The sequence below is a fragment of the Anopheles stephensi genome, chromosome 3, assembly GCF_013141755.1.
Source record: "Anopheles stephensi strain Indian chromosome 3, UCI_ANSTEP_V1.0, whole genome shotgun sequence".
Lineage (NCBI taxonomy): Eukaryota > Metazoa > Arthropoda > Insecta > Diptera > Culicidae > Anopheles > Anopheles stephensi.
This window is the reverse complement of record NC_050203.1, coordinates 4,776,446-4,800,204: the sequence shown is the minus strand read 5'-3', so window position 1 is coordinate 4,800,204 and position 23,759 is coordinate 4,776,446. Positions and strand designations below refer to the sequence as shown.

Genomic DNA, 23,759 nt, shown 5'->3' with positions numbered 1-23,759 from the left:
TACGTATTACTCTGTACATGTTGGTTTTTTGTTTATTTACCTATTTGGCTATGTGAAGAGATACTTGTTGCAATAGGTAACTTAATAAGATAGTAGTGTCTGTCAATCAATTCACGGAATTTTGCTGATCTTTCGTTTGCTCAGCTGTAAGAATTGGTAACTACAACAGATCTAGAAAACAAACAAAACATGCCCTTTATTCAGACCGAACCTTCCACTCAAGGTTAACATGATTCCTTCCCTCGAGCATCATTCGAATAAACTTTATCTATTAGATCGTTTTTCTTCGTTTAAAATTCAGAAGCACATTTCTTCACCAACCACAACTAAACTGCATCCAAATTACCAAGTAACCAGTGAAATCTAACCAATGATCCACCACCATATCCATACAGGTAATAGAAGCGTTGCTTAGGTTGAACTGTTGGGCGTGGATGTGGCCGTCCAGTTCCGGTTGTTTCTTCTTGCTCGACCTTATCGGCCATGGAGGCACCGAACATCGCAACGAGGGCGACCAGAACGAGGGCGAATGCGAGCTTCATGCTAACTAATCTGCTTGCACTTTTTAAATCGACTCTGCAGAAAATAAAGGATCTGCTGTATTTTATACTGGTCTTTATAGCTGTGACTCTGTACACATTGCCCTATTTCATGTGCAGCGATGTGTCTGTTCAACGATTCACCGAATTTTCTTATGAAGTGTATATCTTTCGTTTGTTCAGTTGTAAGAACTGGTGCATAGCGCAGTCAAATCGGTCTTAAGGCGAACAAAAAGTTATGAAGATTCGGTATCGAGTTCGAATATTCTACCATTCCGACCGAATGCCTCATTCAATGGGATGTTTGAACCGTTTTTTTCTCATCATTTCAAATTCAGAGTCCAATCATATCTGTACCCTCATACGCAGGACACCAGCTACGGACAAATCCAACCAAGGGGAATCAGAAATAGAAGTCCAAGATCCCTCCAGGCTGTAGTGCCAAAGAAAAGAAGCTTCAGGTACTACATACACAAGCAGTATCGTTTATTAAACATCCATGAATATGTTATCCCGATCAATATCCACCATACGGAAAATAGAAGCCTTGCTTAGGTTGAGCAGGTGCGCGAGGATGAGCAGGTGCGCGAGGTTGTGGCCGTGGAGTTCCGGTTGTTTCTTCTTGCTCGACCTTACCGGCCATGGAGACACCGAACATCGCAACGAGGGCGACCAGAACGAGGGCGAATGCGAACTTCATGCTGACGGATCCGATAGCTTTGACAAATCTACTTCCGAATGTTTACTGCTAATGAGTTTACGCATGTTTATATATATAGCGATCGGGCAATGTGCAGTACAATGCTGAGCTTGAGAAGATCCGTATGTTTATGAATCGTTTCCTGGAACTTTACGAATTCACCCTTCATGTGCATGAGCCTTGTTTGCGCTGCCTCATTGACTGGTAACAATCCAAGGCTTTGAACACGGTCGAGAACGACTAGTTACTCAACCTATTAATCATACATTTTTTTCCTGAGAAAAGAAACTGTGGTCGAATGTTGTTGTCTGTGAGACACTATTCTAGTGTGAGAAGTGAGTGAACTATTCTGAAGCGAGTGAGAACCATTCATTCGCTGCTATGTTATGAACATTGCATACTGCCAGGCGGCTTTCGCGGCTTTAAACTTGTAGCGATCTCTAACTAACTAATTCCACTGTAAGATAGGCAGCTTAAGACTCATCTAGCAATATACGACACTTCCGTAGCATGCTTGATCACTCAAACCGACGAAATCAATAATTGCAACGATTTTAGAGTGCAGTTTTGGGGTATCTAGAAGCTTTTATTTATCCTTGTGTAAGTATAATTCCGCCAACTTTCACAGCAACCCGCAGCAGCTTCCTCCAGAACTTGCGGCCTCCCATCGCCTCGATTGCTGCCTCTTCCTCCGGGGTTAGCTGCACTTCCGCCGTGGCCTGCGCGCTGGAACCGTCGTTGGAAGAAGCGGAGGCAGTCTCTTGAGGATATGCGTGCGACACGACGATCACCGCGAACAGAGCGATCAGGACGAAGGCGAATGCGTACTTCATGTTGAGTGTTTGGTTGGTTGGCTTCTGGATAGGAGACTTGATGCAGAGTGATCCTCACTCGATCTTTTATACTACCGATGGATCGATCGTCACAGTAGGCGGAAACACCCACTGCTAAATTTAGCCTTGTCAAGGGTGTTTTTCGAATCAATCTCTCAACAGCTTGTGTACTCAACGCTGGGAATATGCGGATATTTGTTTTTCTGAAATTCCAGACATCAAACACACGATATGGATTGGCATTCTTGTTTCGGGTGCCATGCTCTACCGATACCGTGGATTTTTGTTGGAATGAGGAAGAGATATTCATAGCCGAAGGGGAAGAAAATGATTTTTTGACGTAATTTTGCTGAATCGCTTCAAAGGTTAAGGTATGAAAATCATATTTCACCAAAGGCTAGTGTTGGCTGCGTACATAGCTAGAACACTAATGTGCTCTCTCCGTGAGAAGTTTCAATGCAACAAGGAGACTGGATTAACCTTCAAAAATTGGTTCTCACGTTATCTCGACCTATTCCAGGGCGACGATACTAGGATTGACGACCCGACCAAAGTGCGATTGTTGCTTCGGAATCTTGGGACCATCCGATCACGATCGTTACTTTTTTTTCACTGGACCACTGGACAGTGGAAAAGCTGACGCACATGACAGAGGAAGAATGTAAGTGCTTGCTGTACGTGTGTGGGTTGAAGGACGAAAAAGACGTAGACATCAGGACCCGGCTGTTAGCCCATAGCTCGGGGATAAAGTCTTCGTAACCTTCGAGCAGCTATGTTCCAAATATCAACGCTTGATCAATCGGAAAAAGGATAGCGCGATCATCGAGACACCGGCACTAGAGCGCGAAAGTCCCAAAAACCCGTGTTGGTCATGCGGTGCTTTTCATTGGAGCCGCAATTGCCCGTATTAATCACACCGATGCTCAATTTGTTGCCGCATGGGTCACAAAGAGGGCTTTTGCAACATTATGAAGACACTTAAGCCCCACAAACATTTCTGGAAGCAGCACAGAACTCGAGCATGATGCGTATTTGGCAGAACTATAACAAAGGCTTCAGGAATACGAAGACCCGTCGAAGATCGAGCTTATCAAGCTGCTCCTTCAAATATCTATTAACTATTACGGGAAGTTCATCCCGGATAAAAGGAAGCTGCGTTATCCGTTGGACAATTTGCTTAAGGGGTCTGCTGTACGCCAGAATGCAAGCAGTCTTTGGCAACGTAATTCAACATGCTTCCCGAGTCCTTACTGAAGCAGTACGTCATTACAGTCAAATTCATCGCAAGGGCTTGGCCATCATCTTTGCGGGAAAAAAAATCATAAGATGGTTTTCGGAAGGCTTTTTATTCTTCACTTCGGCTCAAAGAAGGGTATCCCGACTGTTATTGCAAACCGTTTACAGCGTTTCGCTCTCACTCTTCTAACCTACGCTTTTGGCATCGCGAACGTACGCACCGACGACTCCGGAAACGCTGGTTTGCTTTCGCGTCTAACCAACACGTGATCACATACATAGAAAACAGTCCAACCCGGCCGGCTGAAAGAACATCGTGGACACTTTCAAGCGGACAGTGAAGAAAATATCAGCAGATCGGAAAACGATGCAAGAAGCACTGGACGCATTCCTATTGGCCAACCGAAGTACTCCAAGTTCCGTGTTGGGAGGGTTTAAGTCACTGGCAGAGATAATGTTGGGTAGACCAATGGTGCTATTTACGTTGTGCTGTCTGCCTATGTCCGGCCACCTTGATATCACAACGTAAAACTGTTACTATACCCGAGGACATTCAATCAGCAATTGCAATAGTGGAAACGGACGAGCCGCCTCGAACACGAAAATCAAGAAATAACAAGATAAGCGATTCAGTCCCAGTCGTGCTCAACCAGCAGATCTCCTGACCAAATACCGTTGGCTGTAGAAAAGTGATTAGCTTGAGGAGGGGTGTTGAAGTGCATCTTATCACCTGATGAATTTTAGTATGCTTTGAGTAAGAGAAATAAACCACGGGTAACCAGAAATAGAAGACCAAGATCTCTCTAGGTTGTAGTGTCAAAGAACAACAAAGAAGCTTCAAGTGCTACATACACAAGCAGTATCGTTTATTGAACATCCATGAATATTTTATCCCGATCCATATCCACCATATCCTCCATATCCATACGGAAAATAGAAGCCTTGCTTAGGTTGAGCCGGTGCGCGAGGTTGTGGCCGTGGAGTTCCGGTTGTTTCTTCTTGCTCGACCTTACCGGCCATGGAGACACCGAACATCGCAACGAGGGCGACCAGAACGAGGGCGAATGCGAACTTCATGCTGACGGATCCGATAGCTTTGACAAATCTACTTCCGAATGTTTACTGCTAATGAGCTTACGCATGTTTTTATATAGCGATCGGGCAATGTGCAGTACAATGATGAACTTGAGAAGATCCGTATGTTTATAAATCGGTTCCTGGAACTTTACGATTTCACCCTTCATGTGTATGAGCCTTGTTTGCGCAGCCTCATTGACTGGTAACAATCCAAGGCTTTGAACACGGTCGAGAACGACTAGTTACTCAACCTATTAATCATACAATTTTTTCCTGAGAAAAGAAACTGTGGTCGAATGTTGTTGTCTGTGAGACACAAAGTGAGTGAACTATTCTGAAGCGAGTGAGATCCATTCATTCGCTGCTATGTTATGAACATTGCATACTGCCAGGCGGCTTTCGCGGCTTTAAACTTGTAGCGATCTCTAACTAACTAATTCCACTGTAAGATAGGCAGCTTAAGACTCATCTAGCAATATACGACACTTCCGTAGCATGCTTGATCACTCAAACCGACGAAATCAATAATTGCGACGATTTTAGAGTGCAGTTTTGGGGTAACTAGAAGCTTTTATTTATCCTTGTGTAAGTATAATTCCGCCAACTTTCACAGCAACCCGCAGCAGCTTCCTCCAGAACCTGCGGCCTCCCATCGCCTCGATTGCTGCCTCCTCCTCCGGGGTTAGCTGCACTTCCGCCGTGGCCTGCGCGCTGGAACCGTCGTTGGAAGAAGCGGCGGCAGTCTCCTCGGGGTAAGCGTGCGACACGACGATCACCGCGAACAGAGCGATCAGGACGAAGGCGAATGCGTACTTCATGATGAGTGTTTGGTTGGTTGGCTTCTGGATAGGAGACTTGATGCAGAGTGATCCTCACTCGATCTTTTATACTACCGATGGATCGATCGTCACAGTAGGCGGAAACACCCACTGCTAAATTTAGCCTTGTCAAGGGTGTTTTTCGTATCAATCTCTCAACAGATTGTGTACTCAACGCTGGGAATATGCGGATATTTGTTTTCCTGAAATTCCAGACATCAAACACACGATATGGATTGGCATTCTTGTTTCGAGTTCCATGCTCTACCGATACGGTGGATTTTTGTTGGAATGAGGAAGAGATATACTTAGATGTAGGGGAAGAAAATGATTTTTTGACGTAATTTTGCTGAATCACTTCAAAGGTTAAGGTATGAAAATCATTTTTCTCCATAACCTAGCTTAATGTTTTCGTGATTGTAAATAATCGCGGGAGAAACATTTCTAGAATTTTCTGTATCGTGAATTGTTTTGCAGTTATAAATTATTGTTATCTAAATTGTACATGCAAATTTCATGTAAAGGGTGCAATATATGCTAGGCCGGGGCCGCTCGGAGCTCTTAAATGGTTTCGATATAGCAGCAAAAATCTAACAAAAATCCTACAAATAATTGCATGGACTCGTCTTTGCCACATACACACACTTCCGTTTGTAATCGATAAATATTGTCCGAGAAAGATCTAGAATGCAAACAACACTTATGAGTCAATACGAAGTTGGCAAAGATTTCGGCACGTATTTTTGTCAACAAAGGAAATACACCTGTGTAAATCACACGCAACCGAACTACAATAAGCGATCGGATCGATCTCTACTATAAAAAGAGCGAGTGAAGATCCCTCTCCATCAAGTCTCCTATCCAGAAGCCAACCAACCAAACACTCAACATGAAGTACGCATTCGCCTTCGTCCTGATCGCTCTGTTCGCGGTGATCGTCGTGTCGCACGCTTACCCCGAGGATGCCGCCACTTCTTCCAACGACGGTTCCAGCGCGCAGGCCACGGCGGAAGTGCAGCTAACCCCGGAGGAGGAGGCAGCAATCGAGGCGATGGGAGGCCGCAGGTTCTGGAGGAAGCTGCTGCGGGCTGCTGTGAAAGTTGGCGGACTTTTACTTACACAAGGATAAATAAATTAATTCTTCCAACTGTAATTTCACGTCTGAACTTATTAGTGTAAGGCTAAAGAAACGACATCGTCTGGAAGTGGTGATCTTGTAATTATTCCTGGAAGAGATTGTTCAATATTCTCAAGCAGCAATATTCATAGCAATGGAACTATAGATAATAGCTGGAGTAAGCTCCATTCATTCAATTAAAGCGAATAAAGGGCATATAAAAAGAAAAGAAACGACAGATTGTGTTGAAATTGTGTTGAAAAGAGGCTCAGCACTTGGAATGTCTAGCGCATCGCAAGTGGTCAAAAGAGGCAGATAAATTTTAGACGCGTCGCATATTGCCGGGATAAGTTTGGTTGAGATGCGCACTGCCGTGAAATACGCAATGCCAATTTGGCAGCTCCAAGTCATTCCAATCCATAGTCCAAAGGATATTGGAAGATAAATGATAGCTTGGTGCCCGGAGAAGACCAACTTTAAAAAAAAAAAAATCCAAAATGGCGAAATGTTAACATCGGCCATCACTAGATCTCGATACTATTGGGACAAAAGATCTTGAAGCTCAGTTATTAAGAATAAATATTAAGAACTTGGCCGGTCCGGGCCGGTAGATGCGACAGCGGGGCCGGTCTTCACATGGCAGGACCGGGGTTCAAAGCTGATCTGGGCCGTTTCCCCATAATGAGGTTTAACTATCCAACTATGCGGTATCAATAAGTCTGGAAACCCGAAATGGTGGCTGGCATGACCTAAGAGTAAGAAGTCGTTAGGCCGAGAAAGAAAATGAGAAGTAGAAGAAGACTAAGGACTTAAGCATACTTCAACTTCAGGCCGCATTTCAATACAGTACAAACAATGGCAGTAACGGACTAGTATCTCTAGATGGAACGTAAGTGCAAGACGACAACCGCTAGGATTAACCCAAGTTTGAGGTAGCTTATGACAAAAGTTTATTTATCCTTGTGTAAGTAAAAGTCCGCCAACTTTCACAGCAGCCCGCAGCAGCTTCCTCCAGAACCTGCGGCCTCCCATCGCCTCGATTGCTGCCTCCTCCTCCGGGGTTAGCTGCACCTCGGCTGTGGCCTGCGCGCTGGAACCGTCGTTGGAAGAAGCGGCGGCAGCCTCTTGAGGATATGCGTGCGACACGACGATCACCGCGAACAGAGCGATCAGGACGAAGGCGAATGCGTACTTCATGTTGAGTGTTTGGTTGGTTGGCTTCTGGATAGGAGACTTGATGGACAGTGATCCTCACTCGCTCTTTTTATAGTAGAGATCGATCCGATCGCTTATTGTGGTTCGGTTGCGTGTGATTTACACAGATGTATCCTCCTCTAAAGACGAAAACACATGCGAAAATGCAACCTTGTCCACGGTGGTTGTGATAGCGGAGTGTTTGTTCAACCAAATACCCAGGATCTGTATCCGGGTTTCGTCCATTACTGATTGATAGCCAATTGCTTGCGGTAGAAAACAGAAAAAAAAACAAACATTGTCATAATATTTAGTTTCTGTCTGTATGTGACGTAGACGGTAGCGCTTCCACATCGCGTGATCCGCTGCGAGTAGCGTATTTTCCTGGGTGAGAGTATTTCAACGTGTGCAAACAAAACAGTCTGGATGTTGTTTTGAACACGTCGTCGGAATTCGTATCGTTGCGAGGTCCGCGAGCCGCTTGTACAATCAGTGAAACCCGAAAATAAAATTTCCGCAATGTTGGTATGAAGATCGTTCCAGAACTTGTGCTGGGCGCAAACACAGAACGCCGAAGATATCAACCTCTTCAATCGAGTGGGAGAGAGAGAGAGAGAGGGAGATAGCAAGTGTCTTATAAAAGATTCACTGAGAATCATTGACCATTAAGTGTTAATCCAGAACTTAGACTAGCCGTCACCATGAAGTACACGTTCGCCTTCATCCTGATCGCCCTGTTCGCGGTGATCGTCGTGTCGCACGCATATCCTCAAGAAGCAGCCGCCACTTCAAATGAAGGTGCCTCGATGGAGGTGAAGCTTACCGCGGAGGAGGAAGCAGCAATCGAGGCTATGGGAGGCCGTTCGTTGTGGAGGAGTTTTGCCAATGGTGCTGTTCGGATTGCAGCGTTTCTGTTTCCCGAATTTTGGATAAAGTGAACACGATGGTCGGTACTAACCGCGTATATGTGAATAAATTGGTTATTTGATGGATTTTAGATAAGAAAATTATTTTCTTTTTCTCGCCTGAAGAGCGGCTGGTCCCTAAGTCCTACAAAACTTGACCTTGCTTGAAGCGCCAGCATACCTGTTCGTACTTTCACGAAAAAACAAAATAACAGCTTGTGTATTTACTTGGCCACGTTGAATCAATATGTGTACTATCCGTAAACATGTAGACGGAACGCAAAACATGTAGTCCCAAACAAACATCCGCAAACTGTTATGCCGGGATTCCTCGGGAGCCTCAGTTTCGTATATAATCTCGAGTGAGAACTACAGCTTCATCAAGTCTCCTATCCAGAAGCCAACCAACCAAACACTCAACATGAAGTACGCATTCGCCTTCGTCCTGATCGCTCTGTTCGCGGTGATCGTCGTGTCGCACGCATATCCTCAAGAGGCTGCCGCCGCTTCTTCCAACGACGGTTCCAGCGCGCAGGCCACAGCCGAGGTGCAGCTAACCCCGGAGGAGGAGGCAGCAATCGAGGCGATGGGAGGCCGCAGGTTCTGGAGGAAGCTGCTGCGGGCTGCTGTGAAAGTTGGCGGACTTTTACTTACACAAGGATAAATAAAAAGCTTGTACTAAACTGTTAAATGTTTATTGCTTGATGTTTTTGCTGGCCGGCTTTGCACATAGGCGCCAGTTTTTACACGGCAGAACCGGGGTTCAAATCCCATCTGGGTCGTTCCCCCACAGGTGCGACCATTCCACTATGCAGTATCAATAAGTCTAGTAAGCCCGAAATGGCAGGCATGACCGAAGAGGTCATTAGGCCAAGAAAGAAGAAGAAGAAGGTAGAGATATAGGAGTAATAAGAGCGCTGACTAAAGCTGATAAGCGACACCTCCAAACATTCAGCGACATTGCCTGGGAGATCGCAATCACCGCAAACAGATCAAACAGGACGAATGAAATGTTGTATTAACACAGCAGTAGCTTTGTCCTTATCTGGAAAGATGCTTTGAGAGTTAGACAGTTCGTTTGGACCGGTCGCCCCTCGTTTCCTAGCTTTTTTTGACGAGCCAGATCCGTTTATATTATTTATATAGGTTGTGTGCAGTAAAAGTGGCCACTTTTATAAATAATAGCCTGCATCTGTTTTCGAGACCGTTCTTGGTCGAGCACCATCGTCTGTCATTCTTTATTTGCCTTTCACAAGTGCATGAGCAGTGTTCAATTGGCTGGGTTGCTTGGTGCCGTCCTCATGACATGATCAACACACTGCAACTCCGTTATGCAATGTTTCGACGCCGTGCAGTATGCAAAACGCAGCACACACGAATTATTTTACAGACCAGACAATTTCGTGTTCATGTGTGTAGACAAATTGGACAAATATTGTTCATCAAACAAAGAATACGTGTAAACAAGAAATCACCCGTAAGCTACTTTCAGCCGCAGTGTAAACAGTGGAATAATATTTGAGATTGTTTTAATGCGATCTGTATCGAACGCGAACAGCAGTGTCAGCTGTGTTTGTCTTAAATTAGGTCTTGTTCAATGCTCATGTAGTACAATTTACAACTTGATTGATGGTTGATGGGCTTCTCTGTCTTCTCTTCAATTTGACGCTAGAGAGGTCCATACGTGACTCGGAGGTGGAAACTTTAAGGGGCATCTTCTTTGACGTAGACATCATTGGTTTGGCTAAATCTCTGGTTGAAGATTAATGAGGTGATAACCAAAACGATGGTGGCACCACGAGTGTCTCTGCTAACAAACACTGATTTACGCAGAGGTGATATACAGATAGGTGTGACGGCTACTTTGAAGTCGTCCCTAACTGGGCTAGTCATGGCATGAGAATGACACCGGACGACCCAGCCCGTCAAGTCATTTTAGGCTGTCCACGTTGATGCTACCGCCGGAACGGCCAGGATAATGGATTGGAGGACGACGACACTAGTCCGATAGTAGTATCGACAGTTGGAGACCAAGATCGCGAAGCGGCTGTAGTGCCTGATAGTCGTTAGAACCCTTAGCGGTCTCCTCGGTCTAATCCAGACGACAGCGACGCCGAACTTCTTGATTCTATTCTACGAGCATTGCCGTGCTGGACGGCTTACAACACTAAAATACACACCAGTGTATTAAAAAAACCAGTTAAAAGTGTAAACTGCACTTTATTCATTGCCTACTAAATCAAGTCCATTATGTACCACTCCGAGCGATCACTACAGCTAGCGAATTACGTCAATAACAATTCCCAACAATTTCCTCCAGTCGACCCGGCGACCCACAACAGCCTCTACCTCTACCTGTCAATCTTTGTGCAGTTGCTGAGTCGAACCGAAGTACGCTATGTGCAGAATCATTTTTTCTTTCGTACGAATACATCTCATGTAGCTCTAGTGTTAGTTTGTTGAGATTAGGTTGTGGACACTTATACTTCAGCATTATTTGTTACATGCGGGACTTTAAGCTTTGAGATGCTAGCTTAACTTCATTCTCTTTATGAAGCATTCGCTTAGGGTAAGGGCATTAAACGATTAAGAATAAAAGTCTTGCAACACTCTCTCCTCAAGTGTTTTGCATGTTAACCGCCTAAAGGTATGCAATTGAAAACGTCTAACGAGACTCGTCCAATTATTAGTAGCCCAGTTCATAACGGTTCTGAAGGATCGTCCATTTATTACGAAACGATCGTATGAGAGGCTGCATAGGAAAGACGAGGGTCTACAATAACGGATCGATCGATTCCATAGAGGCACTACCAGAGAAATTTCTTTATACAGGTTTCGAAGATTCCTGTGATAAAGTAACGAATAGCAAATCGTGTACTTACTTACACGACTCATCTGCCGCTCAACACAAAACCGGTACCAGTCAAAACAGTTTACCAGATGTAGATGGGTTTTATTACTAATTGCTTATAACATGTTTTTCACGATGAACGAACCGACCTTAACGGCAATGCCCAACCATTTCTTCCAGTTAATTCGGCGGCCCACCATTTTCTCCAGCTCAGCAAATTCTAAGCGTCGTGTTTGGTTTGCCAGTTTTTTTTTGGGCTCTCATAAGAACGTATTACATAAGCAGTTACGACACGGGTACAACTGTTGCTCAGATAATGCTTATATAGAAGCAGTATCTTGTGTAGTATTATACAAACGTTGTCTCTCTCACCGATCGATTGAGGTCTGGAAACAGGAGGGTCACACGTTTTGTTTCTTATTCTACAGTAGCTGCTAACTGCGAGTAGTACCCAATTGCTGTACTCAAGCTCCCTCTACATGAGTCCATTTAAGACATTTTAATCACTTAAGTAGAGTCTCCGTCATCAGTGTACGACGCGTTTGACACGTCTTTTAGGCTTCTAAGAATATGGAAATAAATATTGATTTCTGCATTTTTTGTGGCGATTCTGGCGGATGCATCAACGTCATAGCTCCATCTCAGTTTGGGCCTGCCATGGGCCTACTTCTCTGTCTATGTAGACGACCTAAAAGGACAGGTTTGGACAGAGTCCATGCCTCAGATGCGAATGTAAGTGCTGGGACTTCCACAGCTTCGTGGAAGGCCTAAGAGTCAAGCCTAGGGTGGCGTTAGTCCAAGAAGAGCAAGTACTGCGCCAATTCTACATTCTTAAGATATGGTGGCGCGAGCTTCTCTTCTTCTGCTTCTTTGGCCCAACGACCTCTCAGGTTCTGCTTTTCATTTCTGATTAATAAGACTTAATGATATCACGTAGTTGGATAGTCAGTCCTCACTACGGGGGAACGGTCCGCATGGGATTTCAATCACGGTTCTGCCGTATGAAGACCAGCGCCGCTATCGCATCTACCACCGGCCCACGCTTTTCGCGAGTCTCTGTTTTAAAATGCTTCAACATGAACAGCTTTTACCAGGACTTACAGTTCCCCTATGTTCCAGAGATGCTTCAGATCTCAGAACCCTGCTTATTTAGACGACAATCGGATGTTCGCCTGGAGTACCTTCCGTGTTTACCATGCTGTGCTCACTGTTTGCGCAACTGAAAATAGCGACGAAAGCTTTATCAACAACGCACCCGTTCGTCTATCTGTGCTTAAATCCAATTCAAGGGCACGTGCAGTATTGTTTAGCAAAAACCACATGTTGAGCATGTGGAACATAACTTCTTCAATCTTCTTTAAAAAAAGATCTTACAGACACACAACAGTTTAGAAGGTTTACGCGTACTTTATTTTAAACTCATAATTATTTTGCATTTTCCACGAGGATTTGACCGATCTTAACAGCAATTCCCAGCCATTTCCTCCAGTCGAACGCACGGCCAACGATGCTCTCAATATCAGAAATCAGGGCCGGGTCCACCTCGATCGTAGCCTTGGCACCATCGTTCGAAGCAGCAGCAGCGGCCTCCTCGGGCTGGGGCATGGCCAGCGTGACCGCGAACAGAGCGATCAAAGCGAAAGCGACGGCGAACTTCATGATGAGAGCGGGATTGGTTATGGAAAATCTGTCACAAAACTAACTGATAATCGATTTTGTAACGAGGCCAGCTTTTATACATCCCTGTCCGGAGAGACGGATGTTAACATACATTGCAACTGTATTTACGCAGTTGTGTTGCTGTCCTTCAAACCATATGGCGGATGAATACGGTTTTGTCGGATTGCGTTTGTCCAGAAATTTGGAGACATGTCTTCGGAAATGTTCTAGAATGTGAATCTTTGTGCAGTTGTTGAGTCAAATCCAATCAGAATGTATGCAGTTCCTGGTTGTTTGCTTGTCTTGCGAATTTTTTAAAGCATGTGTAGAAAATTGATAATGATTACATGGAAGATCTTGTTTTGGAAGAGGAAAAACATACAGCTCTTATGCTTCAATATATCCCTGTGTTCCTATTATCAATTATTTCCTTGAAAATTTGTGACTCAACCTCTTCAGTGTCACTAAAAAATCTATGATTTATTTTCGTACTGTTCAGTAGTATAGTTGGCCACTTAGTAAGTTCCTAAAATCAACAACAAAATGTTTGTACAGCGGCTCCCTGCAGCAACGGCCGCGGAAAACTTTCCATTTCAAATTTACTGCAGTAATGAAATATTTCGCGACAGTCGTGTGAAATATTTCACCCCGTTCATTTTCGAGCAGATTTGAAATCGATCTTCCATTTCTTTCCACAGGCAGCACGGCAGAAAACCTTTTTTAACATACTCCTTTGTTTGTTCGCACTTTATTATCGCCTTTTCAAATACAAATGTATCATTAACTACACCAACGCACGGCTCGAAACAACACGAGCATCGAGCAAGAAGCAAGCCAACGACTGCCCAGCGTCATCCACCAGATTGATCTCAACGGTCAGGCTCACGCGTGGATAGATCAGCAAAACCGGCATACTCAAACGGTACGTAATGTCCTCATTAGCGCTGACGGGGCACTGTGCGTTCAGCAGCCAATTGCAGGCCGCAGCCCGGTCTGCCGGAAGCTCGAATGGAGCCGTCACACCCAGTGCCGTTGCGACCACTTCCGTACGCAGAGTGTCCGCTGCGAATGGTGCCGTAAAGTCCATATCCATGATGGCGTCCGAACCGCGCACTAAATCACACGGTGGAACGGTACAGCCCTCAACACGCACCTCCGTCGGAGCGGGACGTCCACCGGAACAGGCCCGAGTCGCAACACCGGCACCCATTACCGTGGTGGTTGCTACTAGCAGCAAAACACTCAAAACGCTGGATAGCTTCAAGATGGCCATTTTCGTACAGTTTGGTCTCGCTCAACACAACTTTCCGTTTGATGTGGACACTGTGCCTTGGGAAGCCTTTTTATAGTGCCTTTTCGGTAGAATCATTATCGTCCGATGCACCTGTCAACAGGCCACCTTGAGTCAGCCACCGTCTGGGCGCGATATTGGCCAGGTGTTCCAATTTTTTTTGCTCAACCACCAGGTGATAAGCTAAGTAGATTTTGTTCGTTGCTTTGATATCTTTCAAAAACCAAACCCCGGTGCGGGATTTATGGACGGGATGCGATCGTTACCACCTGATACGATTATTCTCCGGTGCAATCAGTAGGCCATAAATTAAGACCAACCAAAGTCAACGGTTACTGGGACCAACCCGAAAAGATGTCCCACAAGACTCACGCGAACCAAACACAAAGATCGATAGTACAGTGGATTTTAGTCGACTTTTATTTCTACAAGCGAATCAACAACAAATAAGAGTGTAAATATATCCTTTTATAAAAAACATATAATCTAGCTCTGCATGTCTGTGTGTCTGTCTGTATGTGTGGGTGTGTTTGTGTGTGTATACAACATGTTCTACGCATTGCTCGTTCCCTCTTCCACGTGCCAAGGAAGCGATATATGGTTGTGGCAGCATCCTAACCCTCAACCACACACAGTTTGACAGCGCGGCTCTAGTGGCTAAACTACTTACAGCAAAGTACAAGCTATCACTTAGCAAAGCGAAAGGAATTTACAGATTTATTACAGAATTTTCGGCTCACTGCTCCGCGAAAGGTATTGTAGAGTCGTTATGTTGGCTACGCTATTAATAAACAATAAACAACCGAACCGCGGTTGTTGGTGCGATTAAAATAGCTGTGCCTGTAACAGCCATACTCCGGCATTCGTTGTGACGGCGTCGTCGTCGTCGTCGCCGCTGCTGTTGCTGCTGCTGCTACTTCGGCGAGACTGTTTTTGGACACCTCCGAGTTCGCGCTGAATCATCTACAGCTCGCCCCGGACGTATCATCTACGTACTCCTAGCGCTCTGGCACATGGTTAACTTTCTTCTTCATAACTACTTGCTAATCCTATGCGGTCGGGTCAGACAGATCGGTTAAGCTTCAAGTGCCGTGGCCCTAGTTTGTAAACATATTTTGATCTCACTGTCACCGATCACCGATCGCTGTCTGCCGCTGTGTGTTTGTGTGTTGGTGTTTCGCGGTTGTCGCATCTGATCGATCGATTGATCATCGTTACGGTTTACTGTTTTATGTGTCTATGCGATTTGCAGACTGTTGAGAGTGGAAGACCTTTACGGCTTAAGTGCTACAGATCTAGAGGAGAAAACATTGAAACATGGAAAAGTGGTGAAACGATAAGTCTCGATCACAAACTGGGAGTTATGGATGTGTGTGGTAGCTTGTTTGAAGACATCTATTTGAGGCTACTTCTAAGGCTAAGCGAAACGGTTCCTGCTACTGCAAGTAGGACACGTAGGTTATCAATTTCTCTGTTTAGTACTTCGTTTCCACTACTTCACTAAGCTTTTTTTGTAGTACGAAACTTATAAACGGAAGACCTTCCCTAAACAAGACGTTAACAATAAATGTTTTCATTGGCACATAAAGATACAAGTCTCGCGCTTCTAGGAGAGTAGGGACACATCTCCCCGGCCAAGTTCAGCAACGGGCAACTTGGATGAGGGTGTATCAGAATCTTAAGACTCTATGGAATAGTTGCCACCGGTGCCAGTGCACAACTTTCGGTTGTCTAGATTAAACAGAAGCAAAGATTCTGAAAGGCACCACCAGAGTCACGGTTGTGATTGCGGCTGGCTCTCACCGCCACCGCCGTCTGCGCCGGTACCGCTGCGTCGCGGACATCCTCTCCGTCGAGTGGAGCGACATTCGCAGCTGCCGTCCGGTGGCTCTCACCGAGACAGGACATCAGTGGAATGGTCGATGGTTTATCCGGCAGGGTCACTATACTGCTGCTTTCGGTTGTGCTCGGATGCACCTGGGACATCTCTTCCCCAGCTACACACACACACACACACACAGCACGTGTACGTGCAGAGGAGCAGAATAAAGGGGGCAAGATGTGAGAACTCGTACGACAACAAGGGTGTTTAGTTGCAGAGAACGTACAAAACAATCAGCAATCGCTGCACGACAGACATCGAACAAAGTTAGCTCGAATGGTGATACATTGTTTGGCTGTACGTGTCGAAAGGTGATGGAGGTGTCCTTAGTGCCCAGTCCCTTGCTAAGTGCTAACCCAATAAATATACACAACCCTGGTGCCGCCGACGGGGACAAGGGTACGATCCTTCATCCCCACGCCACCAAACGAACAGTCAGTCTAAAGGTACGTTCCTTACACCAGTAAACCTTCACTTGAAGAATACAGAACCTCATTGAACGAAAACTTTCCCACCACGACGCACTGCCAGCAAAGAAAGTATTGCAAGAGATTCGTTCTTCCAACGGTAAGGGGAACTGCGTCGAGGACACAGCTGACTACCACTCAGAATGACGCTCGGGCCCGAACGCGGATGTGTGGAACGCTGAAATCTTCATATCCTTTTTCGTCTACTCGCCCCGTCTTAAAGTATCATGAGTGCAAACAGTGTTATAATGGCAATAATGATCGCGATAACCGTAACATAATCAATGCTGCTATTAGCCAAGCCATAAGTACATGCAAGAACGACATGCTGCGGTTGCACTAAGCTACTGCTGCTACTTTTGCGCTTCGTTACACCACCGCCGATCGAGCTGCCGTTGCTGCCGTTGCTGCTGCTGCTTCGGGAGCTTTCACCAGCTGCGCGATGACGTACGGGTTGATCCTCGTCAACATCCTCCAGCGATCGTGGCACCAGTCGCTCCTCTAAACGTCGTCGTTCCTCTTCTAATCGTTGCAACTCATCGAACGTTTCCACTGGAGGATCATCGACGATCGACTCGCTCGCAACAGGTTCCAGCGCATCCTTCTGCTCTTCCGACGACTCCTGACCACTTACGTCCTCGATGAAGATCTCCGGTATCTGTAGCACACTGCGAAACGGATAGTACCCATTTCCACACGGCCCAATCTGAACCTCGTTCACAAACGTCACCTTTCGCTCGATCGCACCGCCCGCAAACTCTGACCCGAAATCGTTCAAACTAACGTTTCCCGAGTCGGTCGTGGTTGAGTCAACGTCGGCCGCCGTTGTCTCTTCCAGCTCCTCGGCCAGATCCTCATGGATAGTGTCCAGACTGTGGTGCAGATGGTTACCGAAGTTGCTGCGCAGATAGAAGCTTGCGATCGACGCTTCTTCCTCCAGGCTCGAGACGGTCTCAACGGTGGTGTCGTGCAGTTGCGTGTCGGAAGGGTGGGTGATATTGGTGTCGGTGGTGGTGTTGGTGTTGGTAGTGACATTCTTACAAGCGATGCTATTAGTAGCAGAAACAACGCAAACACTCGCCACGGTGCTAGTAGTAGGGGAAGGGTTATGGAATGGGACAGTGGGTACGGGTACGGAAAGGATCACGCCATCGCCACCATCATGCTCATCGGTCGCGGTGGGATGGCTGGAGGCAGCTTGGGAGGAGGGTTTGGCACACGACAACGAAAGCAACGACACACGGCCGGCATCGGATGCTTCCTTACCTGTCGGTGTTGGGCTCTTGATGCCGAAGATCATGGCAAGCTCTTCGGACGAGTTGTACTGCGATTCGGTGTCGGATGGCGTTAGCCGCACGGATGACACCGGCGGCGATCGGGACGCTTTCGTTCTGCCCTCGCTGGACGGGGAGGTACTCGAGCCTCGCTGCCCGCGCGCTGCTGCTGTATCGCTTGCGAAAGGCTTCGGACCACCAGCGCTCTGGGAGGAGGACTTCGGAAACGGTTCCGTTTCGCTGGAGGACTTCGGCTCGGAGACGCGGTCGCTAAGCTCGGTTTGAGAACTAGCCGGCACTTTCTGGGCTGCATTGGTTTCCAGCTCGATGCCGCACTCCTTCATGATCAGGTCGATCTCTTCCTCGGTAGACTTTTTGTCCGTGTCCGACTCGAACGGTTTGATGCTCTCGACCAGATTGTCGTAGTCACGCTCGATCGATGACCGAACGCGCTCATCACGCTGCTCATCCTCAGCTTCCAGCTCGCTCAGCTGCTCCTGGCAGCGCTTGCTCAGTGCCTCGAAGCTTCCAGCCGGTGTCAGCTGCTGAATGAGACCACCCAACACTAAGGAATCACTCGATACGGGCGGTTCCACGATCGTAGGTTGCTCCTTGACGACCGTCTTGACGCTCTGGACTTGCTCAACGGGACTTTGTTCCGGCGTTTTCTGCACAACCGTTTCCACAGCAATGACGGGTATGGTAGCCTCCTTCTTCTCCTTCTTGGGTGCCTCCTCGATAACGTCCCGCAACATCCGCTCACAGTACTTGGCCGCTTCAGCAACCTCATCGACTTCCTTCGGTGTAGCACTCAGCTGGGGCTTTGACGTTGCTGCTGCAGTAGCCACCACCACAGATGCTTTGCTCGAGGGAGCAATCGTCTTGGAAATGGTGCGAGTTCCCGCAGTCTTCACCTCCGGACTCGTGCCGCTCGACACGGATTGTGTTTCCTTGCGAAGCTCGGCCAAATCCGCTCCCAGCTTCTCGCTAGTGGACTGTGCTTCCAGTGCGATCGCGTTCAGGATCTCCTCGAATTCGGCCTTATGCTTGGCGCCCACAATGACGGGCTCTGTGCCCGATCTAGGTCGTGGTGTTGGTGTCGATGCCGCACTGCTACCCTCCGTTACACCCGGACTCTTCGGAGGACTGCCAGACGAGCTCGATTTCAGCGTCGACGGAAGATTGAAAACTGCGCCTCGGTTCTCCTTCGGAGGAGTCGTTCCGCTCTTCGGTCGTACTGTGACCAGCTTCTCCTTCGCCGGCGAAGCGTCTTTCGGTTTCGGAGTTACTTCTCGACCCGGTGTGGTGGTTTCTCGTAGACTCTTTGCATACAGCTCAATTTTGTAGTAGTCCTCCAGATTTCCTCCGGACGGTTTGGCCGCATCGCGCTGTATCTGGCTGTAGATGTTCGAGGACAGTGATCCGGTGGACCGTTTCTGGCGAGAATCATCCGAGCCGCTGCTCGTGTTGCCACTCTGCGTCGGTTGGTGACGTACGCTAGCACGATCGATACAAGCCAGCAGATCTTTGTCCTTGCGCAGCTGTCGGAAGGCAAGATCATCCGCAACCAGATCCGGCGATCGTTGCGGTTGGAAGCGTGGTTTGGTCTGCTTTACTGGGGCTTGCACCGTCAGATAGTCCGTGCTGGGGGAAGGTGGGATCGGTCCAACCGGGATACCAAAGGGTGGCTGCGTGTCTGGTGCTTTGATAGAGCTATTCGCCCGTTTGATACTACGATAGCTAAGATCGTCCAGCTGAAGATCGGGCTCGGCCTTTGCACGCTCCTCTTCAGCTTCGGCGTCGTAGCGATAGTGCCGCGCTCGTTGACTGAAACCGGTCGGCGTGGGAAGATCGCGTCGTTCCGCTCGCTCCAGCAGATCCTCATCGCTCAACTTGAGGCTCTTGTAGATCGCTTCCAGCTCGTTGATTGCCTCCTCGAGGTTTGCCGATTTGCGCTTGCGTGCTAGTTCTTCCTCCGAGCAGGAGTTCCGCTTGGAAATAGTCCGCATGGGTGGAGCTGGTGGTTGTTGCTGATGATGGTGATGGTGATGGTGATGATGATGTTGCTGCTGCTGCTGCTGCTGATGGTGATCTTCACCGTATCGTCGATACCCATGCGACCCATGTGTCTGGACAGCACCTTGGGCAACCGTTTTCGCCACATGCTCCTCGTACTTGTTGGGTCCACTCGTCTCGGGAGCTGTTTTCATCTTGACCTCATACAACTTTTCGTTCGATTTGGCCTTGCTGGCGTTCTCCGCTGTCTGTCGAAGGTACAACCGTCCGCTGACGATGTTCTCCATCTCTCCGTCCGCGTTCTTCGCCTGCTTATCGTCCAACAAACTGTCGAGCTCGCGCGTCAGCTCCTGATTGCGACGGTTCATTATCTCCAGCGCTCGGGAGGTGGATACGGAGCGGGAAGAAATGGCCGTCCCGGCTACACCGGGCCGTCGTTCCGTAGCACGGCCTCGACGTGACTGCGAACCGTTTTGCTGTTCCTCCTCGATTCGACGCCAAAAGGCCGAAGCTGACTGTTGCGGTGTACGCGAGCCACCACCGACGGAATCAGAACTGTCAGCACGTAGAGAGCGAGACGAGGACCCAACACGGCCACTGCCGGTTGGAGTCGGTGTGCTTGTGTAAGCTAGCGAGGATTCACTTCCCGTCGGTGCGGGTTCGGGTAGCTTCGGTTCGTACGGTTCGAACGTACGATCCTGTATCTGGATTGGTTTGCGCGATCGAGGCGTTACATCCGTAACGTAGCGATATTCCACCGAGTGTTGTGGAGGTGTGGTGGCGGGTAGTGTGGTGGCGTGGTAGTTCGGTTGCTGGTGCTGCTGCTGCTGTTGATGATGCTGATGGTGATGGTAAGCAACACTAGACGGTGGCGTACTTGGTGGCTGAATGGTGTTCGCCGGTGGTTGCTGCTGACGCGATATGTAACGCTGTCTGTGCTGCTGGACCTCTGCTGGCTGCACGGAAGTAGCTCGCGGTGGCGTTACCGTGTGTGCCCCGGGGAATCCCGTGCATGGTGGAGTACGCTGTACGGGCTGCATGGGTCCCCAGAGACGATCCTCACTGTTGCACTTTCCATTCGACTGCCAGACATTGCCCGCACCCGAAGGAACTTGATGGTAACGATCGAACGCGTACGACACTGGACGTGCCTCATTCGTGTGGCCAATCGTAAGTCTTCGCTGTGGATCACGCGGAGGAATCGGCGGTGGGCTACGTATGGCATCGCGCATCGAGCTCGCCTTGCTCTGTATGTAGAAGCTGTTCTCGTAAGTAACAGCTGGTGGAGCGGTGCCGTGGGACTGTCCCGAACCACTCATTTGGTGTGCATAGCTTGGTGAGTTCGATTGGTAAACGTGATGCGGAACATTGGTTAAACTGGACGAGTTGCGCAGGTTCATGTGAGCCGTCGGCTGCTGCTGGTGATGTAGATGGTGCTGATGGTGCGTATGGTGATGGTGATGCGGATGTCGTCGGTACGTTACATCCATGGACTGGACACTTCCCGCGTGTACCATACTCGGCGAAATGGGTTGTGTGTGCCACCGACTAACGGCTGGCCCCGGCGCAACCGCACCTGATGGACTTCCCCCATCATCGCGAGACATTCGCTTTAGGTAGCGCTCGGTTCGCGCAGTTCGCGATTTACGGTGGGAACCGGCACTGTGGTTGCCCAAACTGTCGTCACTTCGGAAGCGCGACATCGAGGAAGATCGGTGTGATTCCTCGTCGCTGGACGACTGCCGCTCCTTCGAGTGTCTGCTCGACCGATCTGTCTTCCGGCAGCCCCGTCGATCGAGCGATCCGTTCGAGGCAGGATACCTGTCCATCGAGTTGATGCTGTCACTCTCCCGGAATCCATACTGATTCTGTTGCGATTGTTGCTGCGGATGTAGCTGATGGTGCGACGTAACGGTGTGCTGCTGGTGCGGTGGACTAATAACGATGTGATCGAACCCAGCACCGACGACCCTGCTCGATCGCTTCTTCCGTTTGCCGTTCAGCGTGCCCTGACTCTTCACCGGCACGAAGCCCGCCTTCCGGTCCTCCTCCGAGCTCGAGTCCGTCTCGATGTCCTTCTTCTTCTTGCGAAACAGACTGCCTAGGGACCACTTCTTGTCCTTGCCGTCCTTTGCTTTGTGTGTCGCTGGCGTTGCCTTCTCCATGGCCTGCTGCTTCTGCTGCTGCTGCACATGAGCCGTTATGTCCTTTGGCAGCGGTAACTGTGGCCTCCACGGGGATGCCGTCTGTACAGTCTGCAAGTGAAGCGGGAGAGAGAACACAGGAAAATGTGATTTAAAATAAACAGTCTTAAATGCTTTTTAATGGGACGGGCTAGAATGAGTTTGATGGGGTACGTATCGTGCTGGTACGGTCCACTCCAGCTCCAACGTAGCAAACTGCGAATCTAAAAATAAGTCCACCGTAAACCATCTCGAAGACATGGTCTTCGATTGATTTTTCCCATACCCAGACATCCATTACTGAACGTTCGATTTCGTTTCGCTCAATCGTTATCGTTTCTTGCCAATTCTTTGCAAGCGACCATCGCCAACTTACAAACCATTTAGAGACGAACCTAAGCTTTCACCTGCTCCACGACCCGTTCGCTAATAGGCATGGAACGCATCTAACGCAACGTCCTATCAGGAAAAGGGTTGCGGTCTTATGGTTTGCATCTTTCCTAATCGAAAAAACCAACAACAACCACTAGACGTCTATCATGAGATTAGGTAATGGACCGCAACCCCGCATGCCGTACAGCGCGATACCCGCACTCCGGTCAACAATTGAATCACCGGAAAAGTGCTCCATTAAATCGACTTTTCCATCCGATCCGGCGCGCGGTAAACTGCAACGCAACACAAACCGTTTACGCATTCCGGGCACGATTAATTGCCGGCCATTTGGCCGACGATCGCAGTACGGTACAGCGCACCAGAAGATGCTGCGGCCATTTTCGCCCATCCGCCCAAGGTGGGGGGGGAGTTTTGATGTTCCTTTTTCCAAACAACCGGCGGCGGACGAAATTGTTTTGATTTTTCTGCTTCGCAATGTGCACATTTTACCCCTGACCCGAGCGGCGGTCTGGTGCGAGTCGCCATAGACGGTGTGGCGAACTATTTTTATCGCACGCGGCACGCCAATCGCTACCGGGTGGATGATTAAGGGCAGGCGCGTATGTATGTCCACCGCGTCGTCTTACAGGGCGAGCCTCCTCCCACGAAAGGATGAACCATTAACCATCGCTCTCATCCCGCTGGCAGGCCAGAAGAAAATTTATGTCCAAAAAGCATCTTGACACAGAGAAGAGTTCAGGTGTCCGTCAGGAAGCGGACGCTCTAAACGGCCGACAGGTTTATTATAGTTCGCGCGGATCGGTTAATTTTGGCACACCTTGTGCGACGATACGTAAGAATAATTTACGAGTTTCTCTTGGTGCGACTGAACGACTAGCGCCTAACTGTATGCAACGCATCGAAAGTAGATTGAGCTACTTTCTACAAAACTATAAGCATTTAGCGGATTGATAATTTCATGTTTTATAACCTGCTAACAAACGATAACTAAACCAGAGTCTCAGACCTTCGCTGGAACCTCTCGCCTTTTATCGCCAGTATTAAAAACAGTTCCACAAACAGCGCCCGACAAGGCCCTGCAGATGATAGTGTGTTAAGTAGCGCAACGATTGTTTTAGCCCCGGTCGAAAATCAATCCGGAACAAAAAACACCGTCCACCGGTGAATGCTGCGGTAATTTGAGCTGCGTCGACAGAGCATTAAGAGCAGACCTTAAGAAACGCAGCCAACCGATCGGAGATCATCGAGGTTAAATTTCGGCGCTTTTCGATCTTTCGTTCGAAAAACGCTCCCCGTACTGCCCACTACCGGACGCGGCATC

At 48.1% G+C, this 23,759-nt stretch overlaps 7 protein-coding genes across 14 annotated transcripts in view; 3 read left to right on the top strand and 4 right to left on the bottom strand.

The window, feature by feature from the left end:
• Positions 1–23,759, bottom strand: part of LOC118510245 (supervillin) — a 161,924-nt gene that overhangs the window by 101,295 nt on the left and 36,870 nt on the right. For all 8 annotated transcript variants that reach the window (XM_036051819.1, XM_036051822.1, XM_036051818.1 and 5 more), the window contains one exon: positions 17,836–22,114. In XM_036051819.1, coding sequence (XP_035907712.1) covers positions 17,836–22,114 — 4,279 coding nt within the window. The remainder of the gene's footprint in view (positions 1–17,835; positions 22,115–23,759) is intronic.
• On the bottom strand, positions 1,792–2,137 carry LOC118510257. The gene has a single exon (XM_036051842.1). It carries the CDS (start codon positions 2,070–2,072, stop codon positions 1,830–1,832), a length of 243 nt encoding a protein of 80 aa, XP_035907735.1. The 5' UTR covers positions 2,073–2,137; the 3' UTR covers positions 1,792–1,829.
• Positions 6,032–6,356, top strand: LOC118510258. Its single transcript, XM_036051843.1, has one exon. It carries the CDS (start codon positions 6,093–6,095, stop codon positions 6,330–6,332), a length of 240 nt encoding a protein of 79 aa, XP_035907736.1. The 5' UTR covers positions 6,032–6,092; the 3' UTR covers positions 6,333–6,356.
• LOC118510254 lies at positions 7,247–7,577 on the bottom strand. Its single transcript, XM_036051840.1, has one exon. The coding sequence runs from the start codon at positions 7,515–7,517 to the stop codon at positions 7,275–7,277; it is 243 nt and encodes an 80-aa protein (XP_035907733.1). The 5' UTR covers positions 7,518–7,577; the 3' UTR covers positions 7,247–7,274.
• LOC118510259 lies at positions 7,860–8,521 on the top strand. The gene has a single exon (XM_036051845.1). It carries the CDS (start codon positions 8,216–8,218, stop codon positions 8,450–8,452), a length of 237 nt encoding a protein of 78 aa, XP_035907738.1. The 5' UTR covers positions 7,860–8,215; the 3' UTR covers positions 8,453–8,521.
• LOC118510255 lies at positions 8,780–9,110 on the top strand. The gene has a single exon (XM_036051841.1). The coding sequence runs from the start codon at positions 8,841–8,843 to the stop codon at positions 9,081–9,083; it is 243 nt and encodes an 80-aa protein (XP_035907734.1). The 5' UTR covers positions 8,780–8,840; the 3' UTR covers positions 9,084–9,110.
• On the bottom strand, positions 13,646–14,479 carry LOC118510253 (NPC intracellular cholesterol transporter 2-like). Its single transcript, XM_036051839.1, has one exon. It carries the CDS (start codon positions 14,200–14,202, stop codon positions 13,714–13,716), a length of 489 nt encoding a protein of 162 aa, XP_035907732.1. The 5' UTR covers positions 14,203–14,479; the 3' UTR covers positions 13,646–13,713.